The sequence below is a fragment of the Protopterus annectens genome, chromosome 7.part0, assembly GCF_019279795.1.
Source record: "Protopterus annectens isolate FY-2018-M chromosome 7.part0, PAN1.0, whole genome shotgun sequence".
Classification (NCBI taxonomy): domain Eukaryota; kingdom Metazoa; phylum Chordata; order Ceratodontiformes; family Protopteridae; genus Protopterus; species Protopterus annectens.
The window spans coordinates 1,060,879,831-1,060,896,389 of record NC_056739.1 but is presented as its reverse complement, the minus strand read 5'-3'; the positions used below and the strand labels follow the sequence as shown (position 1 = coordinate 1,060,896,389).

Genomic DNA, 16,559 nt, shown 5'->3' with positions numbered 1-16,559 from the left:
TTTAAATCAGTTGAAAAAGCTGGTTCAAAGGGCGGCAGTATAAGCTTTTCCAGGACAAAGTTGAGATCCCAAGTAGGTGTTGGAGGTCTCCTTGGTGGTCTTAAGTTCTTAGCCCCTCTGAGGTACTGTCTTAGGAGTGGATGTGAAAATAAAGGAGGGTCCGTGCTGTAATGAGCTGAAATTGCTGAGGCATGGATCTTAATAGATGAAAAGGAAAGCCCTCTGTGTAACATCTCAGTTAAATATTGTAGAATCTGAGGAATGTTTGGCTCCAGGGGATTTAAGCCTTTAGCCTGGTTCCAGGTGCAAAATCTTTTCCATTTGTCTGAATAGGTTTTCCTGGTGCTGGGCCTCCTGGCCTCCAAAATGACATCCATAACAGCTTTGGATAAAGGTGTTGGCTGGTTGTTTAGGTAATTTGCCATGCAGCCAGGTTTAGAGTCTTGAGCTAGATGTGTAGAATCAGATTGTCTCGCTGGGTGAGCGGGTGAGGAATTTGTGGCAAAATCCATAGTGGGCCCGGGGCCATGTTCCTTAAAATTGGCGTGGCCAGTCTGGTGCAATGAGAATCATTTGTGGCCTCTCTAATCTGACTTTCAGCAGTACCTTTGCTAGAAGAGGTAGTGGAGGGAAGGCATATACTGTTAATGTTTTCCAACTGAATGAGAGGGCGTCCACTTTCCAAGCTATTGGATGGAAGGTCCTTGTGCAAAATTTATGAAGTTGGTGGTTGTGGGGGCTTGCAAACAGATCTATGTCTGGGCGTCCCCATTTTTGAGCTATCATTGCAAATACTTGTGGAAATAGTTTCCATTTGTGTGGAACCATGATGTTTCGGCTTAGGTCGTCTGCCAATGTGTTTTTCTTTCCTGGCAGGAATTATGCTTGTAATTGAACCTGGTAAGACAGTGCAGTGTTCCACAAGGTCATTGCTTGCCTGCATAGAGGGTAGGAATGTGTGCCCCCTTGCTTGTTTATGTACCACATAACTGTGGTGTTGTCTGTCCTTATTAGTAGTTGTCCTGGGTGTAGAAGGTCCTTGAAAGCTGTTAGGGCATTCTGCACTGCTAGCATTTCTTTTTGATTGATATGCAGGTGTCTCTGATCTGTAGTCCATTTGCTCTGAATGCACTGTCCCGCCATGTGTGCTCCCCAGACATAGTCCGATGCATCTGTTGTCATAGTTTGCCTGGCTGTGGGTAAGGTGAAAGGTTGACCCTTGTTGAGGTGACATGCCTGTTCCCACCATAGAAACTCCTGTTGAAGGCAGGGAATGAATGGAATCATTGTTTCCAAGCTGTGGCTGTGCTGAATCCATACACTTTTCAGGTACCATTGTAATTTCCTCATATGCAGTTTTGCAAATGGTATTAGTAGTATGCAAGATGCCATGAATCCCAAGGCCTGCAGAATTTTTCTTGCAGGGAGTTGGGTCTTTGTTGCCATTATTTTGAAATATTGAAACAGCTGTCGTTGTTTGTCTGGCGTGAGATAAGCCATCTGGGCCGTTGTATTCAAGTTGGCACCCAGGAATATTATGTTTTGTGAGGGCACTAGTTTTGATTTCTTTTCGTTTACTGTGTACCCTAGGCAACTTAGAAGGTGTTTGACAAATGCCAGATGCTGTAAAAGAATGTCCTTGCTTTCTGCTTGAATAAGACAGTCGTCCAGGTATGGGTATATTTGAATTCCTCTTTGTCTACAGTATGCAATTACTGGTGCCAGGCATTTTGTGAAGACCCTGGGCACAGTATAAGCCAAAGGGCAGTGCAGAGAATTGATAATGCGTTGAACCTGCAATGAAGCGGAGGTATCTTCTGCAATTTTGTCTGATAGGGACATGCAGGTATGCCTCCTTGAGGTCCAAAGTGACTAGCCAAGCATTCTTGCCCAGCATGGGAAGAAGCTGCTGTAGTGTTAGCATCTTGAATTTTGGTACTTGCAGATAGGTGTTCAGAATTGAAAGATCCAGAATGGGTCTCCATGGTTTGTCCTTTCTTGGAACTAGGAAGAGTCTTGAGTAAAATCCTTGTCCTTGCTCCTGTGTAGGTACCTGTTGAATGGCTCTCATGTTCATGAGAGCTGTAATTTGTTTTTGTGCCTCTGCCCATTGATTTGGTGGCAGGTTTGGCATTCCTTTGATCCTTGGTAAGGTACGAAAGTGGAATCTGTAGCCTTGAGAGACAATGTTTAGAACCCATTTGTCTTTTGTGATGATGCGCCAGTTGTCTGCAAAAAATGCTAGTTTTCCTCCCAAGGGTGTTGCCAGGAGAAATTTGCTTGGTAGTTTGAGGATAGAGTCATTGTGTCTGCCTTCTGCTAGCTTGGGGCCTGTCTTCTCCTCCTTTCTGGGTAGCAGAACCCCATTGGCGAGGTTTGTAAGGGCCCCGTGACTGACCTCTACCTCTTGGGCGTCTGTATTTGCCCCTCTGTGATCTGTCTGAAGCTGGAAAGGACCAATTTTTTGTTGACCAATTTCTGCTGAAGCGAGGGGGTTGTACCTGCAAGAAATCCTTGACCATTTGCATAGATTTAGACTTATCCTCCATTTTCTTTAAAACCTCTTCTGCTTTGACACCAAATAATACATCCTGTTGTAAAGGTGCATCTAATAATTTTGCTTTAACATGGTCAGGGAGGGTTTGCTCTTTTAACCAAGCATGTCTACGAATGACAGAGCCAGTAACAGCTGCTCTACAAGAAGCTTCCAGTGAATCAAATCCGCATTGTAAAGTATGCTTGCCCACCTGTTCAGCTGCATGCAACAGATCCTGCATTTCCTTGAATTCAGGCTGTTCTGAATGTGTGCTCATTTTTTGTTTTAACTGAGACATCAGGAAATGTTGATATTTCAACATGTGAAACTGGCAATTTAATGCTCTCATAGCCAGAGTTACGGAGGTGTATATTTTCTTTCCCCATCTATCTAGGGCTCTGGAATTTCTTTCAGAGGGCACAGGACTTTTAGCCATAGAAGCTTTTGCTTCCTTAGGACCCTGCGATATGGTTTCTGGGTCAGCTACAGGGCTTTTATAAAGGAATTTGTGTGAATCAGGTACTCTGTAGTATCTGTCTCGTTTGGCTAGAGCAGGAGGTAGAGAGTCTGGATTTAAACTAGACTCCAAGTAGACATCATCCACAATATCTAAAACAGGAGGAATAGCAAGAGGTCTGTGCTGGGGTAATAAAAGGAACTCTCAGAGCCTTTTCTTAGAATCTGAGTAATCCTGGCCTTCCCAGTGGAAATGTTCCCTCATGTTATGTAATATTTCCCCAAAGGAGTAGTCTTCAGGGGGAGATGCTGAGGGAATAGAGTCTTCAGCATCAGAATCTTCATAAGGTGGAAAAGTGTAATCCTGTTCCTCAGAAGAATCTGAGGAGAGAGAAACCTGGTCAGAGGATGCGTAATCCTCCTCTTGTCTTGGTCTTTTATCAGGAGGGGGGTGGGAACCCCTGATAAGGGTAATTAAATCTTCAGCCATCTTAAGCATCTGTTTCTTAGACATGGGGCCTTGACCTGTAGACTGAAGAACAGTTTTCTTAGGTTTTAAAGGAGTTTTAAGCTTAGCATAAGATTTAAAGGTGAGTGTAGTCGGTCTGAAGACACCTTCTGCAACCAAAGGTTTTTCCTCTGCACCGGTGTCTAATTCTGCTCCGGTGTCAGTAGATGGCTGCGTATGCCTAGTAGACTCCGCTTGGGAGTCGGCAGCTGTCTGGGGTTCCAGCTCTGCAGTCATCAGGGGCTGTGTAGGTGCCTCACTGAAAACCAGAGAACTGGCGACAGGCCCAGCTGAGGCCTCGGGGTCTGGCTTATTCCTAGTCTGCCTGTCCTTATCCTTGCGTTTTTTATGAATTGCGGCCGTCGGCTGCTCCAACGGCATGATATAATTAAATTTCCTACCAAAGTAATGCCGTGCGTAGTCAAAACGGTGTTTGATAGTGCATTTATTAATCCTAGCGCAAAACCGACAACCTGTGATGTCTGGAAGTCCTTATGAGGTATTTGCTTCCCACAAGAAATGCAATTGTTAACTTTTTCTGACATCGTACTGAGGCAAGAAAATGTTCCCTAACAGGGTACTTAGCTTTATTGAAGACTTCGGACTGAAATTCAAATCAAAAATCTCAGGTGTCGGCCGACCGGCACTTGCAAACTGCTTCTGGCACCACGCGGCAAGAAAGACTGATGAAAATGGTGCTGGATGCCTCTTATATACCCCTGGCGAACTGACATCAGGGAAGAAGCGACAGCAACCGACGCTGGACCAAGACTTTGGAATTTGGGCCGACTGTGGGACCGCCTGACGGCAGGATAACCCAAGTGTGATGACTTCAGCAGGGTAACACGATGAACATCCATAATGTACTGAATCACCCTGTAAAGATGTAGGATGTATACATGACAAACCATAGCAATGTACACACGACATGAAGTACATTACTGTGATGGCAGATAAGTCTTCTAGTTAGTACTGTCAGGCACATTTACATTTACATAAATCCATTACTTATACAGTCACCAAATGGCACATACTCTAAGATACACGGTCACGAAATGAGTAGCACCTGCAGGTAAGACACAAAATAGCAGAAGTTTGAGTCTGCCAACACAGGTCTGCTGACGTGCATACCAAATCCAAGTTCTAAAATAAGACTCAAGAAATGTACTAACAGGGCACCGAGCATTGCTCCATCTTATTCTATGCAATTCATAATGAAAGACCTATTAACATACTTGATTCTGCAGTCTTGCATTTAATTTGCATTTGCCTTTGCATCTCACAACTTTACTATTCCGTAACATAAACATTACTGGTCAATGATGTTTGTGCAGTAAATGCACAGTTCCTCCTCAGCAGTTTCCCCATATAGTTATGCATTGATAATAGGTTTTGAAAATATGGTAGTGTCACACTGAAATGCTAGACATTGAAGCCACTAGAACCTGATGGTATATGCATATCAGGATGCCATAAGGATATTTGGGAATGCCATCACATACTCTTTAGAAGTGTGATCACTAAACTATACAGATGTGAAGCCATCTGTGTGCTGTAGCTGATAAACCCTGCATTTGTTACAAACTCTATGCTCCAACATAATGGAATCTTCTCAGCTATCCTATCCATTCAAACATGTATATACAGACATCGTAATAACAGAGGCAGAATGGCTGTCACTGTACCACACATATTGGAAGATGCATGCACGCACGCATGGACATGCGCGCACACACACACACACACACACACACACACACACACACACACACACACACCTAGATACTTCCAGAATGCACCAGAGTGAAAATTATAGGGTTTCTAGAATATGATATTTATCATGTAATATGAAAAAAGTGCTTCACCGCGGACAGGATTTACAGCCTGTAAGCTAACGCATTTAGAAGGAATACGTGTATTTGAAGCTCTGATACTGTGTGTTTGGCTGATACATATGCACGTACATGGGTCAGAGGTACACATCAGCACAACCTCAGCAACATACAGTTAAACCAGAATACTTGAATCAGACAGTCTGCACATCCTGGCTCATTACTTTACTCATACACACACCTATAATATTTTCAGTTTGAATTTCCTTGCTTCTGTTTTATACGATGTTGCATCTACGTTTGCTTTACTTATTTTTATGTTTTTCTTTTTTACTTTTTTGATTTGCTCACTGCATTCCCTTACTGTTAGTTGTATTTCCAATGTGCTTATTTACGAGCATGTTAATTAAACCTGATTTACTGATTACTTTGTCAAACCGCATCTTATGAAGATATTGATCAGAGCTTGTGATTAGAATACTAGCTGTGCTCTTTAAGGTTGAAATGTCATGAGTGAAGCACCTCACTGTGTGCAGATGGGTGGTTACTGAATCATGTACAGAATGTTGTGCTGCCTTCCACTCTCATCTTCATCTGCAAATATGGAAAACACAAGCGAGAGCTGTGGTCCACGGTAACACAGCAGCAGGTGTGGAGTACACAATATGTGTCACCCATGGTAACACAGCAGCAGGTGCGGAGTACACAATATGTGCCATCCATAGTAACTCAGTAGCAGGAACGCAGTACACGATATGCGTCATCCATGATAACACAGTATCATGTGTACAGTACACGATATGTATCATCCATGGTAACCCAGTAGCAGGTACATAGTACAGAAAATGTCTCATCCATTGTAACACAGTAGCAGGTACGCAGTACATAATATGTGTCATCCACAGTAACATAGTAGCAGGTAGTACCTAAATTGTCTGTTGTCATCCAGTGTATGGAGAATTCTTTCTCCTTTATTTTTATGTTCAGGAAGGAAAACAGGGAAGTGGATAGTTTGACAAATTAAACTTGAATACCACTTTAAGAACAAAAGAGGGATTAAGTCTTAAAGACACCCAGTCTCTGTGAAAAATGAGATCAGGATGACTCACCATAAGAGCTTGCAACTCAGATAATTTTCTTGCAGAGGCCAGAGCAATCAGTACAATAGTTTTCTCAATTTTCTATGTTAAGAACCTCAAGTTAGCCAGATTAGCTAGTTCAAATGGAGCAAGCGTTAGCTTCTCTAACACAAAATTAAGATTTCCAAGGAGGAGCCACTGGTTTGCTTAAAAGTCTCTTAAGCAAAACATCTTTCAAGAACAGACTGCATTGAAAGAGGGGGATCCATGAGCAGACATGCTGAAATAGCCGATAAATGAACCAGAGAAACAATAGCCCTGAATAGGGTACTGGTTATGTTGCTGTTACCAACTAGAATACCTTTTCCATTTGCTAAACTAGATTTTCTAGTTGCAAGCTTTTTTGCTTCCTACCTGCTGCACATTCTCAGTAAACAGGTGCCTAAAGGGAATTAAGACCCCATCATCCAGGTAGTCAGTTGAAGATGATTTCATTCGGTCAGAGTGTATCAAACACCCCTACTATTGTGTGAGTCAATCCATTCCCTGAGGAAGCTTGTTCTAATTACCCCTGACCATTTTCAACAGAAGGAAGAACTACTGCTGCCTGGGCCAGAAGGGAGTCACAATAACTTTGAGGGATACCTTCTGAACCTTCACAAGCACCCTGGACATCATTAGAAAGGACGAAAAAGTATACAGGAATATTTCTGACCATGGAAAGGAAAAGGCATATGCCTTCTTGCATGGAATCCTGGAACAGTATTTTGCAAGCAGATTGTTCACAGAGGAAGCAAAGTCTATTTGAGGAACTCCCCCACTGAGGGATCAGATATTGGAAGACCACCTGATCTAGTTTCCACACATGAGGGTCTACCTTTGTCCTGCTCAGCTAGTCTGTCAGATAATTTTGCTGTTATGGCATGTAAGTTGCCTGTAAAGCGAAACTGCGTTGTAAAATTATACCCCAAGCTAGAGTGGCTAGTCTGCAAACAGGATACAACCTTGTTCCCCCTTGCTTGCTGATGTACTATATAACTGTGCCTGTAACAAATTGAAAATGTCTCCAGGACCAAAGGTGATTCTCAGAGATAAGTGTCTGCATCTGTCCTTGGTGTCGCACACACAATGCACTTTTTAGTATCCCTCTGGAAATTGCTCCCCAAGCAAAGTTTGAAGCTTTTGTGGTGGCTGACTGCTTTGGGTGGGAACCTGGATTTAGGGATATTTGTTGTCTCCAGCAAGAGATTTCTCTCAGAACAGAGATTTGAAAATATAATGGTTGTCGGTGCTGGGACCAAGGAGACTTAAGATACCACTGTATCTCTTGTGGAGTCTTGTCAGGGGTATCATGAGAATCACAGATGCCATGAGACCGAAAGTCTTGAGGTATTCCCTCACAATAACTGATATCTAAATGGAAATCCCTAGAGATAGACTGAAAAAAGGCAAGAAAAACCCAGCCAAGACAGAGTTTTCACTCTGTGATACCTTAAACCTACTGTAATAGAGGCCCATGGGATATATGCAAGTGACACCTTAAGGGCATCAAGTGTTTCAGCTACACGGATTCTGAATCCCCATGACTTTTTTACTTTGTCTTTATGCTTACATTCATGCCAGTAAAGTCAAGCTTCACTAGCTGTGGACAAATATATTTCAACCTTTTTTTTTATTGACCTTTTCTTGGAAGTGTTTTCATAGGCATTTTGTACTCCAAGCAGATTACAAAGAATTTTTCCACAGGTAGATAGGAAATGTTGGAGGTATGATACAGAAGAAAGAGGTAACTGGAAACATATTTTTTGGGAATGTAATGGGTTTGGAGATTTTAAACATTCCCTACAGAGTACTCGGTCAGAAATACTGGGTGACCAAATCGTTGTAACTGGGGAAATGAACCTTATGAACTGGGACAAAAGATCTGAGTTGTCTAGATATAAGGCCTGTTCTTTTGGCAGCCAAAAAAGCAATTACTAGAAAATGGAAACTAAAGTGTAAACCAACTGTATTGAACACAGAAAAAGATAAAAGAACTGGAAGAGTAATCTTTAGGAAAGGGAAGGAGCAAATTTCATAGAAATAAATGGAAATTATGGGAACAATACATGCTGAGCAGTGTTCAGGAGAGAAGTGAGGTTTAAAGAAAGGCAGGAATTGAGCAATTAATATAATGTCAGACTGATGATAGCTATAAAGAAAAAAACATACCTGATATATAATGCTTGCAAATCGAAAAATGTTAATATGGTTTATTTTCTTTTCCTTTCTATTACTGTATTTTTGCCTATGTATTAACTGAGTCTTTTATAAAGGTGTTTAAAAGAACAGTGGGACATGACTTTTAGTGCTGCAAACTCCATCAGCTTTACTTTCAGGCTTTCACATAGAAATATAACAGCTCTTTGCCTAGAGCTGGATTTTCTGTTTTGGTCTTCTACAGTCTTTTTCTCTCTCCTCAATTTGGGGATTGCCCAGGATGATAACTGCCCCAGCTACAGCTGTAGTCGAAGAGTCTGTAAAAGAGGAATATGGACGTAACAGAAAAGTAGAGTTGTGTACACTTACCATAAATGTAGATGTTTGAGTGTATTCACTGTTGCAGTCATTTCATCTCGATCTATGTCCAAAAAGCCGACTCCTAGGCTACATGTGTAGGCTCCTATGCCTAAAAAACAAATTATCAAAATGGCTGAAGATTTAATTACTTTGATCAGGGGTAGCCAACCCCTCCTCCTAAGAGACCTAGGCAAGATATTGACTATGATTCCTCTGAACAGGATTCTATTTCTTCTGACTCTTCTAATTAACAGGAATTGTCTATACCTACTTATGAGGACTCTGATGCAGAGGATTCCATTCCTTCTGCTTCTCCCCCAGAGGATTTTTCTTTTGGGGAAACTTTACATACCTTAAGGGAACATTTCCACTGGGAAAGTCAGGATTTTTCTGAATCTAAAAAGAGACTTGGGGATTTTCTTCTTCTTCCTCAGCATAGGCCTTTGGCTATACCTCCTGTCCTAGACATTGTTGATGATGTTTTTGCAGAATCTAGTATGGCCCCTGATTCTCTGCCTCTGGCTCCTTGTAAGCCAGACAGATACTACAGGGTACCTGACTTCCACAAATTCCTTTTCAAAAATCCTGTTGTGGATCCTGAAACCATTTCTCAGGGTCCAAAGGGCATTAAGGCTTCTACTGCTAAAAATCCTACCCCTTCTGATAGAGATTCCAGAGCGCTGGATAGATGGGGTAAGAATGTTTACACTTCTGCAACCTTGGCAATCAGGGCTTTAAATTGTCAATTTCATATGCTAAAATATCAGCAGCATATCATGGGACTGCTTAAACAGAAAAATGTTGTTGATTTCTGACTGTGTGGAAAATAAAGATTTACAGGATTTACTGCATTCAGCCTAACAAGTTGGAAAACATACTTTGTAATGTGGTTTTGATTCTTTGGAGGCCTCTTGCAGGGCTGCTGTTACTGGGTCTGTGCTAATAAGGCATGCTTGACTCCTCTTCCAAATCTGGAAACAACAAGACACCTACCTATGGTAAGCAGTCTCAATGACTTCCCTTTACACTTACCAAGCACTTACCTTTTAGCCACCCCTTTGGGGGGAAAACTGGCTCTTCATACAAAAAACTGGCAACTTATAACCAAGGACAAATGGGTTTTAAATATAGTATCCCAGGGATACAGATTTAATTTCCGCACGTTGCCCATTCCAAACGGATGGCCAGACCTGCCCCCAAATCAGTGGGCAGAGGCCCAGAAACAAGTACTTTCCCTCATGAGCATGGGGACTATTCAACTAGTACCAAAAGAGGAAAAGGGAGAAGGTTTCTATTCAAGACTTTTCCTGGTACCCAGAAAAGACAAATTCTGGACTTATCTACTCTAAACACCTTTCTGGACATTCCAAAATTCAAGATGCTGACTCTTCAACAGTTACTTCCTATGCTAGGCAAAGATGCCTGGTTGGCAACTCTAGATTTAAAAGAGGCTTACCTGCATATCCCAATCAGGGAATCTTGCAGAAGATACCTCCGCTTCAAATCAGACTAGTTCTCTGCACTGCCCTTTGGCTTACCTGCTGCGCACAGGGTCTTTACAAAGTGCCTGACTCCAGTAACTGCATTTTGCAGGCAAAGAAATATTCAAATATACCCATACCTGGACGACTGTCTAATTCAGGAAGAAAACAAGGACATTCTTCCAAAACATCTGGCATTTGTAAAAAGGGTTCTAACTTGTCTAGGGTACACTATAAACAAAAATAAATCACAACTGGAACCCTCTCAAAAAATTACATTCCTGGGTGCAAGCCTGAATACAACTGCCCAGATGGCTTTCCTTACTTCAGAAAAACAAATACATTTGGTGACTTACTTCAAACAGGTGGCCACAAAAACCCTGCTGTCTGCAAGGCAAATACTGCAATCCTTGGGGTTCATGGCCTCCTGCATTCTTCTAATTCCATATGCAAGACTGCATATGAGGAAACTTCAATGGTATTTGAAAAGTCTATGGAGTCAGCATTGTCACAGCCTGGAATCAATGATTCCTATCATACCTTGCCTGCGCCTAGAGTTCCTATGGTGGGCAGAGGCCTGCCACCAGAACAAGGGACTACCATTCACACCCCTCCCTGCCGTCCAAACCCTAACTACAGATGCATCAGACTATGCATGGGGTGCTCATCTGGCAGGGAAGTGCATTCAAGGAAAATGGAGCCCAAATCAAATGCACCTTCACAAACATCATCAACAATGTCTAGAACAGGAGGTATAGCCAAAGGCCTATGCTGAGGAAGAAGAAGAAAATCCCTACGTCTCAAGAAATAGAATCCTGTTCAGAGGAATCATAGTCAATATCTTGCCTAGGCCTCTTAGGGGGGGGGGGGGTTGTTTACCCCTGATCAGAGTAATTAAATCTTCAGCCATTTTGATCATTTGTTTTTTAGACATAGGAGCCTGCACATGTGGTTTAGGAGTCGTTTTTTTAGACATAGAGCGAGATGCAATTACTACAACAGTGAAACATGAAGAACATCTTAGATCACGTCTTTCTGTTTTTCCATTCATGCTTAGAGGGACAGATTTCAAGCAGACCTCTCAAATATCTGTATTTTGGAGGAACATTACAATTTTCAGGCTTGATGTTGGATGTCCCCATTTTTTGAGGTACATCCTTATTTTCAGTCTTGATTTACCTCTTCATATAATGTCTGAATCACCCTCATCACATTTGATTTTTGAAGCTGCCTAGTACACAGAAAACTACACTTTGTGACCAACATTCTATTGGCAATAATAATTCAAAGAAAGACGACACACATTTTACATCCCTCTTTTCCTGAAGCAAAAATAAATAGCCTTGTTCATTAAGTCTACAGATTTTACACTGTCTCTTTGATATTGTGTTTATATATGTCCATCATTTTTGTCACTGTGTGTTTTTAAAACGTGTTTCTGAGTAATATCCTGCATTCCTACAGGAAGTAAGAAGAGTTAAGGGCTATCTGGTATTTATATTTTATGCCAACCATATGTCCAGATTTTTAACTGGATGTTCCTATTTTTCAAGGGCCTTTGTTCCTATTTTCAATGCCTGCAGGTTGAGAGGGAAGATTTCAAGGACCTTAAATTGTCCATGGGTTGTTTAATCCTGGACAGAGGCCAATTTCATGATCAAGATCACAGCACTGACTGCATACCTAATCAGCACCCGTTTCCCAACTCTAATGACTAAATATTAACTTAGTGTTCATTAAACAACACAGAACCTGAGAAACATACATAATGCAAAATGCAACAATGAAGCCTGTAGATAAACCTGGCAAAATGCTAATCAATGCAATGATAAATGCGGGTTCTTATCAAGAAATCGAACAGGCTGGAGAGTGAATGGCTTTAACATAAAAAATGCTGTGCGTCGATGTGTTTATTGTAAGATCGTGGTATAGTGAAGACTGGAAAATTTGTCCTTTCCTCACTGTACTGTGATCTTGGAGTTGGTATATGTAATTAGCAGGTGGTGTACGACTTTGAGGAATGGCAGTTTCGATGTTTAAGCCATTTGATTTCCAGTCTTTTCGAGCTCATAATATAGACGTGGTAAATGCAACTGAGCTGTCTAAAAAGATACACGTGAAGATTACAGGAGGAAAATGGCTAATCAGAAAGAGCCAGCACCAAGGGGTGGTGATGAAAGTAAATAAGAATCTGCAGGATCAGAGATTCTCTATTGTTTTTGTAAGAAAAACAGAGACTACTTTTACAACAGGAATGGGGGTGTATGTACTTCTGTTAAAAAAAACAGAGCTCCTGTAGTTTTTCAAAAGAAGCAAATTTCCTATACTTCATTTACAACAACAGAGTGTATGTACTTCTTTCTACTGGAGTTTGAAATCAAATTCTGTAATCAGCCATTTCAGACCCAGCCTTGATGTAGTTACTGCATATCTGCATGACAATCTCCACTTGTGCAACCTGCACGCAAGGCTTTAACCTGGTCTGTGACATTAATATAACTTATTGGCAGGATAGATCTGTGTCCAAAAGACTCCATTGTCCATGGGTTGTTTAATCCTGGACAGAGGCCAATTTCATGATCAAGATCACAGCACTGACTGCATACCTAATCAGCACCCGTTTCCCAACTCTAATGACTAAATATTAACTTAGTGTTCATTAAACAACACAGAACCTGAGAAACATACATAATGCAAAATGCAACAATGAAGCCTGTAGATAAACCTGGCAAAATGCTAATCAATGCAATGATAAATGCGGGTTCTTATCAAGAAATCGAACAGGCTGGAGAGTGAATGGCTTTAACATAAAAAATGCTGTGCGTCGATGTGTTTATTGTAAGATCGTGGTATAGTGAAGACTGGAAAATTTGTCCTTTCCTCACTGTACTGTGATCTTGGAGTTGGTATATGTAATTAGCAGGTGGTGTACGACTTTGAGGAATGGCAGTTTCGATGTTTAAGCCATTTGATTTCCAGTCTTTTCGAGCTCATAATATAGGCGTGGTAAATGCAACTGAGCTGTCTAAAAAGATACACGTGAAGATTACAGGAGGAAAATGGCTAATCAGAAAGAGCCAGCACCAAGGGGTGGTGATGAAAGTAAATAAGAATCTGCAGGATCAGAGATTCTCTATTGTTTTTGTAAGAAAAACAGAGACTACTTTTACAACAGGAATGGGGGTGTATGTACTTCTGTTAAAAAAAACAGAGCTCCTGTAGTTTTTCAAAAGAAGCAAATTTCCTATACTTCATTTACAACAACAGAGTGTATGTACTTCTTTCTACTGGAGTTTGAAATCAAATTCTGTAATCAGCCATTTCAGACCCAGCCTTGATGTAGTTACTGCATATCTGCATGACAATCTCCACTTGTGCAACCTGCACGCAAGGCTTTAACCTGGTCTGTGACATTAATATAACTTATTGGCAGGATAGATCTGTGTCCAAAAGACTCCCCGATCTGTGGAATAGACTCCCTCTCCATGTCAAGCAGAGTACCTCTCTAGCGCTCTTTAAGAGGAACCTGGAAGACTGGATGGGAAACAGAAAATATACCCCAGGGATCCCACCTGTGTCCCTGCTGGACAAGGGAAACAGGTGCTGACTTTGAGGGAACATGGGCAAAATTTTTGGCTAGGCTTATAAGGGCCTCCGGGCCAATAAGCTAGTATCATCCTATGAACCTAAGTAATTCTTCAGACCAAAGCTTTTTTTTCAGGTATTCTAAATATCACCTCACATAGTACTTCTTTTCACAAACTGATTTAATTTTATTTTGTGTTTTATAAATACATTTGTATCTTTAAGCAGGAAGCATGTGTCAGTTCAGCAATTCTTCACAGTAAGGCTTTTCATTTTTACTTATTTTTGCATCATGACCGAGTCCCTCACATCACTGTGTCTCAAAGGGGTTCACAATATGACCTGTAAGAAACTCAACTAAAGAAAAGTCATACGTACTCCTTCTGAAGCCCGAGCACTACTGCCTGCCTCGAAGGGGTAGATGAAGTAGCTCACTGATCCAAATTTTTAGGGCTTGTTATTGATGGAGTGTGATATGTTCATAGATGAATTATGATGGACGTTCCGATAAGCCTGTGACAGAATAACCCTTTGTAAACTGCCAACATGTGGTGCATCACAGCCTCTGTAAACAGTTGATTTGAAGTACCTTTTGAAGATGCATACCTGATAAGCTTCCACCTTTGGAGGCACACGGCCATGGTCTATCACCTGGGAGGGCAGGAAATGGAACTGGATATCTGGATGAGGAACTCCTGGACGACTTCGGATAAAGCCACCTGACTCTAAGTGAGCAGTAGCACCATAGCCTAGAGAAACACACAGGTGGGGGTACAGGTCACTATTTAAAAATGGAAAATATACACACTGCTACAAGACCTCTTTTTAGGCTCAAAGATGGTTAATTAGCCTAACACATTCGTGCAGATTATCCCATGTTTACTTATCTGATGCCTTCTTTATGCAGGACTACTTTTTCATAGACCTCTTCAAAGACAACTAATTCCATAAAGAACAAACCATCAAAATAAATCTCTTTTCAGTGAAACATCACACACACACACCCTCAATAAGTTCTTCTAAATAGCACAGTTATAAAAACTCCATAGGCAAGGGGAAAATTAGCCTTCATACATCCACACTTGCTGCTTATAAACACTATCCCAGACCATACTGACATGGAGAAAGGAGAGCAATCTGTATAGTACATCAGCAATACAGCAGAGCAACACCCTCAAATATAAACCTTTCTCCTCACAACACAGAAAAAGCTTTGCAGTTACTCACTAAATACATCTGATCCTGTTACAGAAACCATACAATGAACTGGCTCCCTTTAATGAATAAGCACTTGTTGCAACGCAGGTACAAAAGAGGGCCTGACAAATGACACTAAAATAAAAACTGGTAATTCCAGTTTGGATTTCTACCTTAATAATGTTCAAGTAGGAAAGATGTTTTATTCAGGATACTGACTTTGGAGCTACAGTAATTCTTATTATCAGCAATGTAATATTATCATTATGAAATGTAAGAAAAATCAACTGCCAGTCATGGAATGATATACAATTGCATGAGCTGTCTTAGCAAAATACAGAAAAGTGGTGATAAAGAAAGACTGGGTTTAGTGGTAGAAAACATACTTGCATACATGATTTCAATACAAAATTGTGACACTGTTTAGCAGATCTCCCCATCCTCAGGTTTACAAATATGATACTTCGCAGGATTCTAACCAGAATTATGACATACTAATAAAGCTTGCTTCAGTGAAAGTCAAAATATGAACTGACCAGAGCAGAATAAAGCAAAGAACTGACCAAAGAATAATAAAACAGAAATGGCTGTGAAAAAAAAACATATTCTATAAAAGTTAGTAGAAAAAATATTAGCCAGAATGTTTACCTGAAGAAAACATGAAGTAACAGGGCACTGCCTGCAGACATACTTGGGAGAATTACCAGAAAGTTGTTGAACATCTGGACTGTATTATTTTTATTTTGCTTTACTTAACATTTGTTTACTGGGAAAGTCCGACTTGGAACAAAGCCAATTTTCAGTGATGGCCCAGGGAGAAAAGCTCCAGATGCATGTCTTTGAATTGTGGGAGGAAAACGGAGCACCCAGAGAAAACCCACACGAACGCAGGAAGGACATACAGACTTTGCACAGAAGGCACCCCAGCCAAGAAGCAAACCAGAGAACCTCTTGCTGTGAGGCAACAATGCTACCGCTGCACCACTGCGCCATCCACAATGGACGTCTATATGTTTGGAGAATAACCAGAGATAAACTTCAGCCTGATTTATTTAAGCTGGAAAAAAGCAGTTATGGAACTTTTTTTTTAAATAATTCAGCTGAAGCAAAATTAGGCTTTCTGTTTTAACTCATACTAAAGCACACCACTCTAGTGTGTATTAAATGTTACACAGGTAGTACTCGGTGGGCAAAATGTGATCACTATACCAGTCTGCTCTAATCTTTGTTTTTGTATCACAGCCTGCAAATGCATGCACTTTTGATGTTAATTTTCCCACCTACAAAATAAGAGAGAGATATGTCACCTTTTGACAATTAAAATGG

The 16,559-nt window shown here is 41.0% G+C and overlaps 1 protein-coding gene across 1 annotated transcript in view; it reads right to left on the bottom strand.

Moving 5' to 3' along the window:
• The window catches only part of CHDH (choline dehydrogenase), a 312,713-nt gene that overhangs the window by 79,830 nt on the left and 216,324 nt on the right, over nt 1-16,559 (bottom strand). Inside the window, exon 6 of the mRNA XM_044077617.1 lies at nt 14,643-14,785. Coding sequence (XP_043933552.1) covers nt 14,643-14,785 — 143 coding nt within the window. The remainder of the gene's footprint in view (nt 1-14,642; nt 14,786-16,559) is intronic.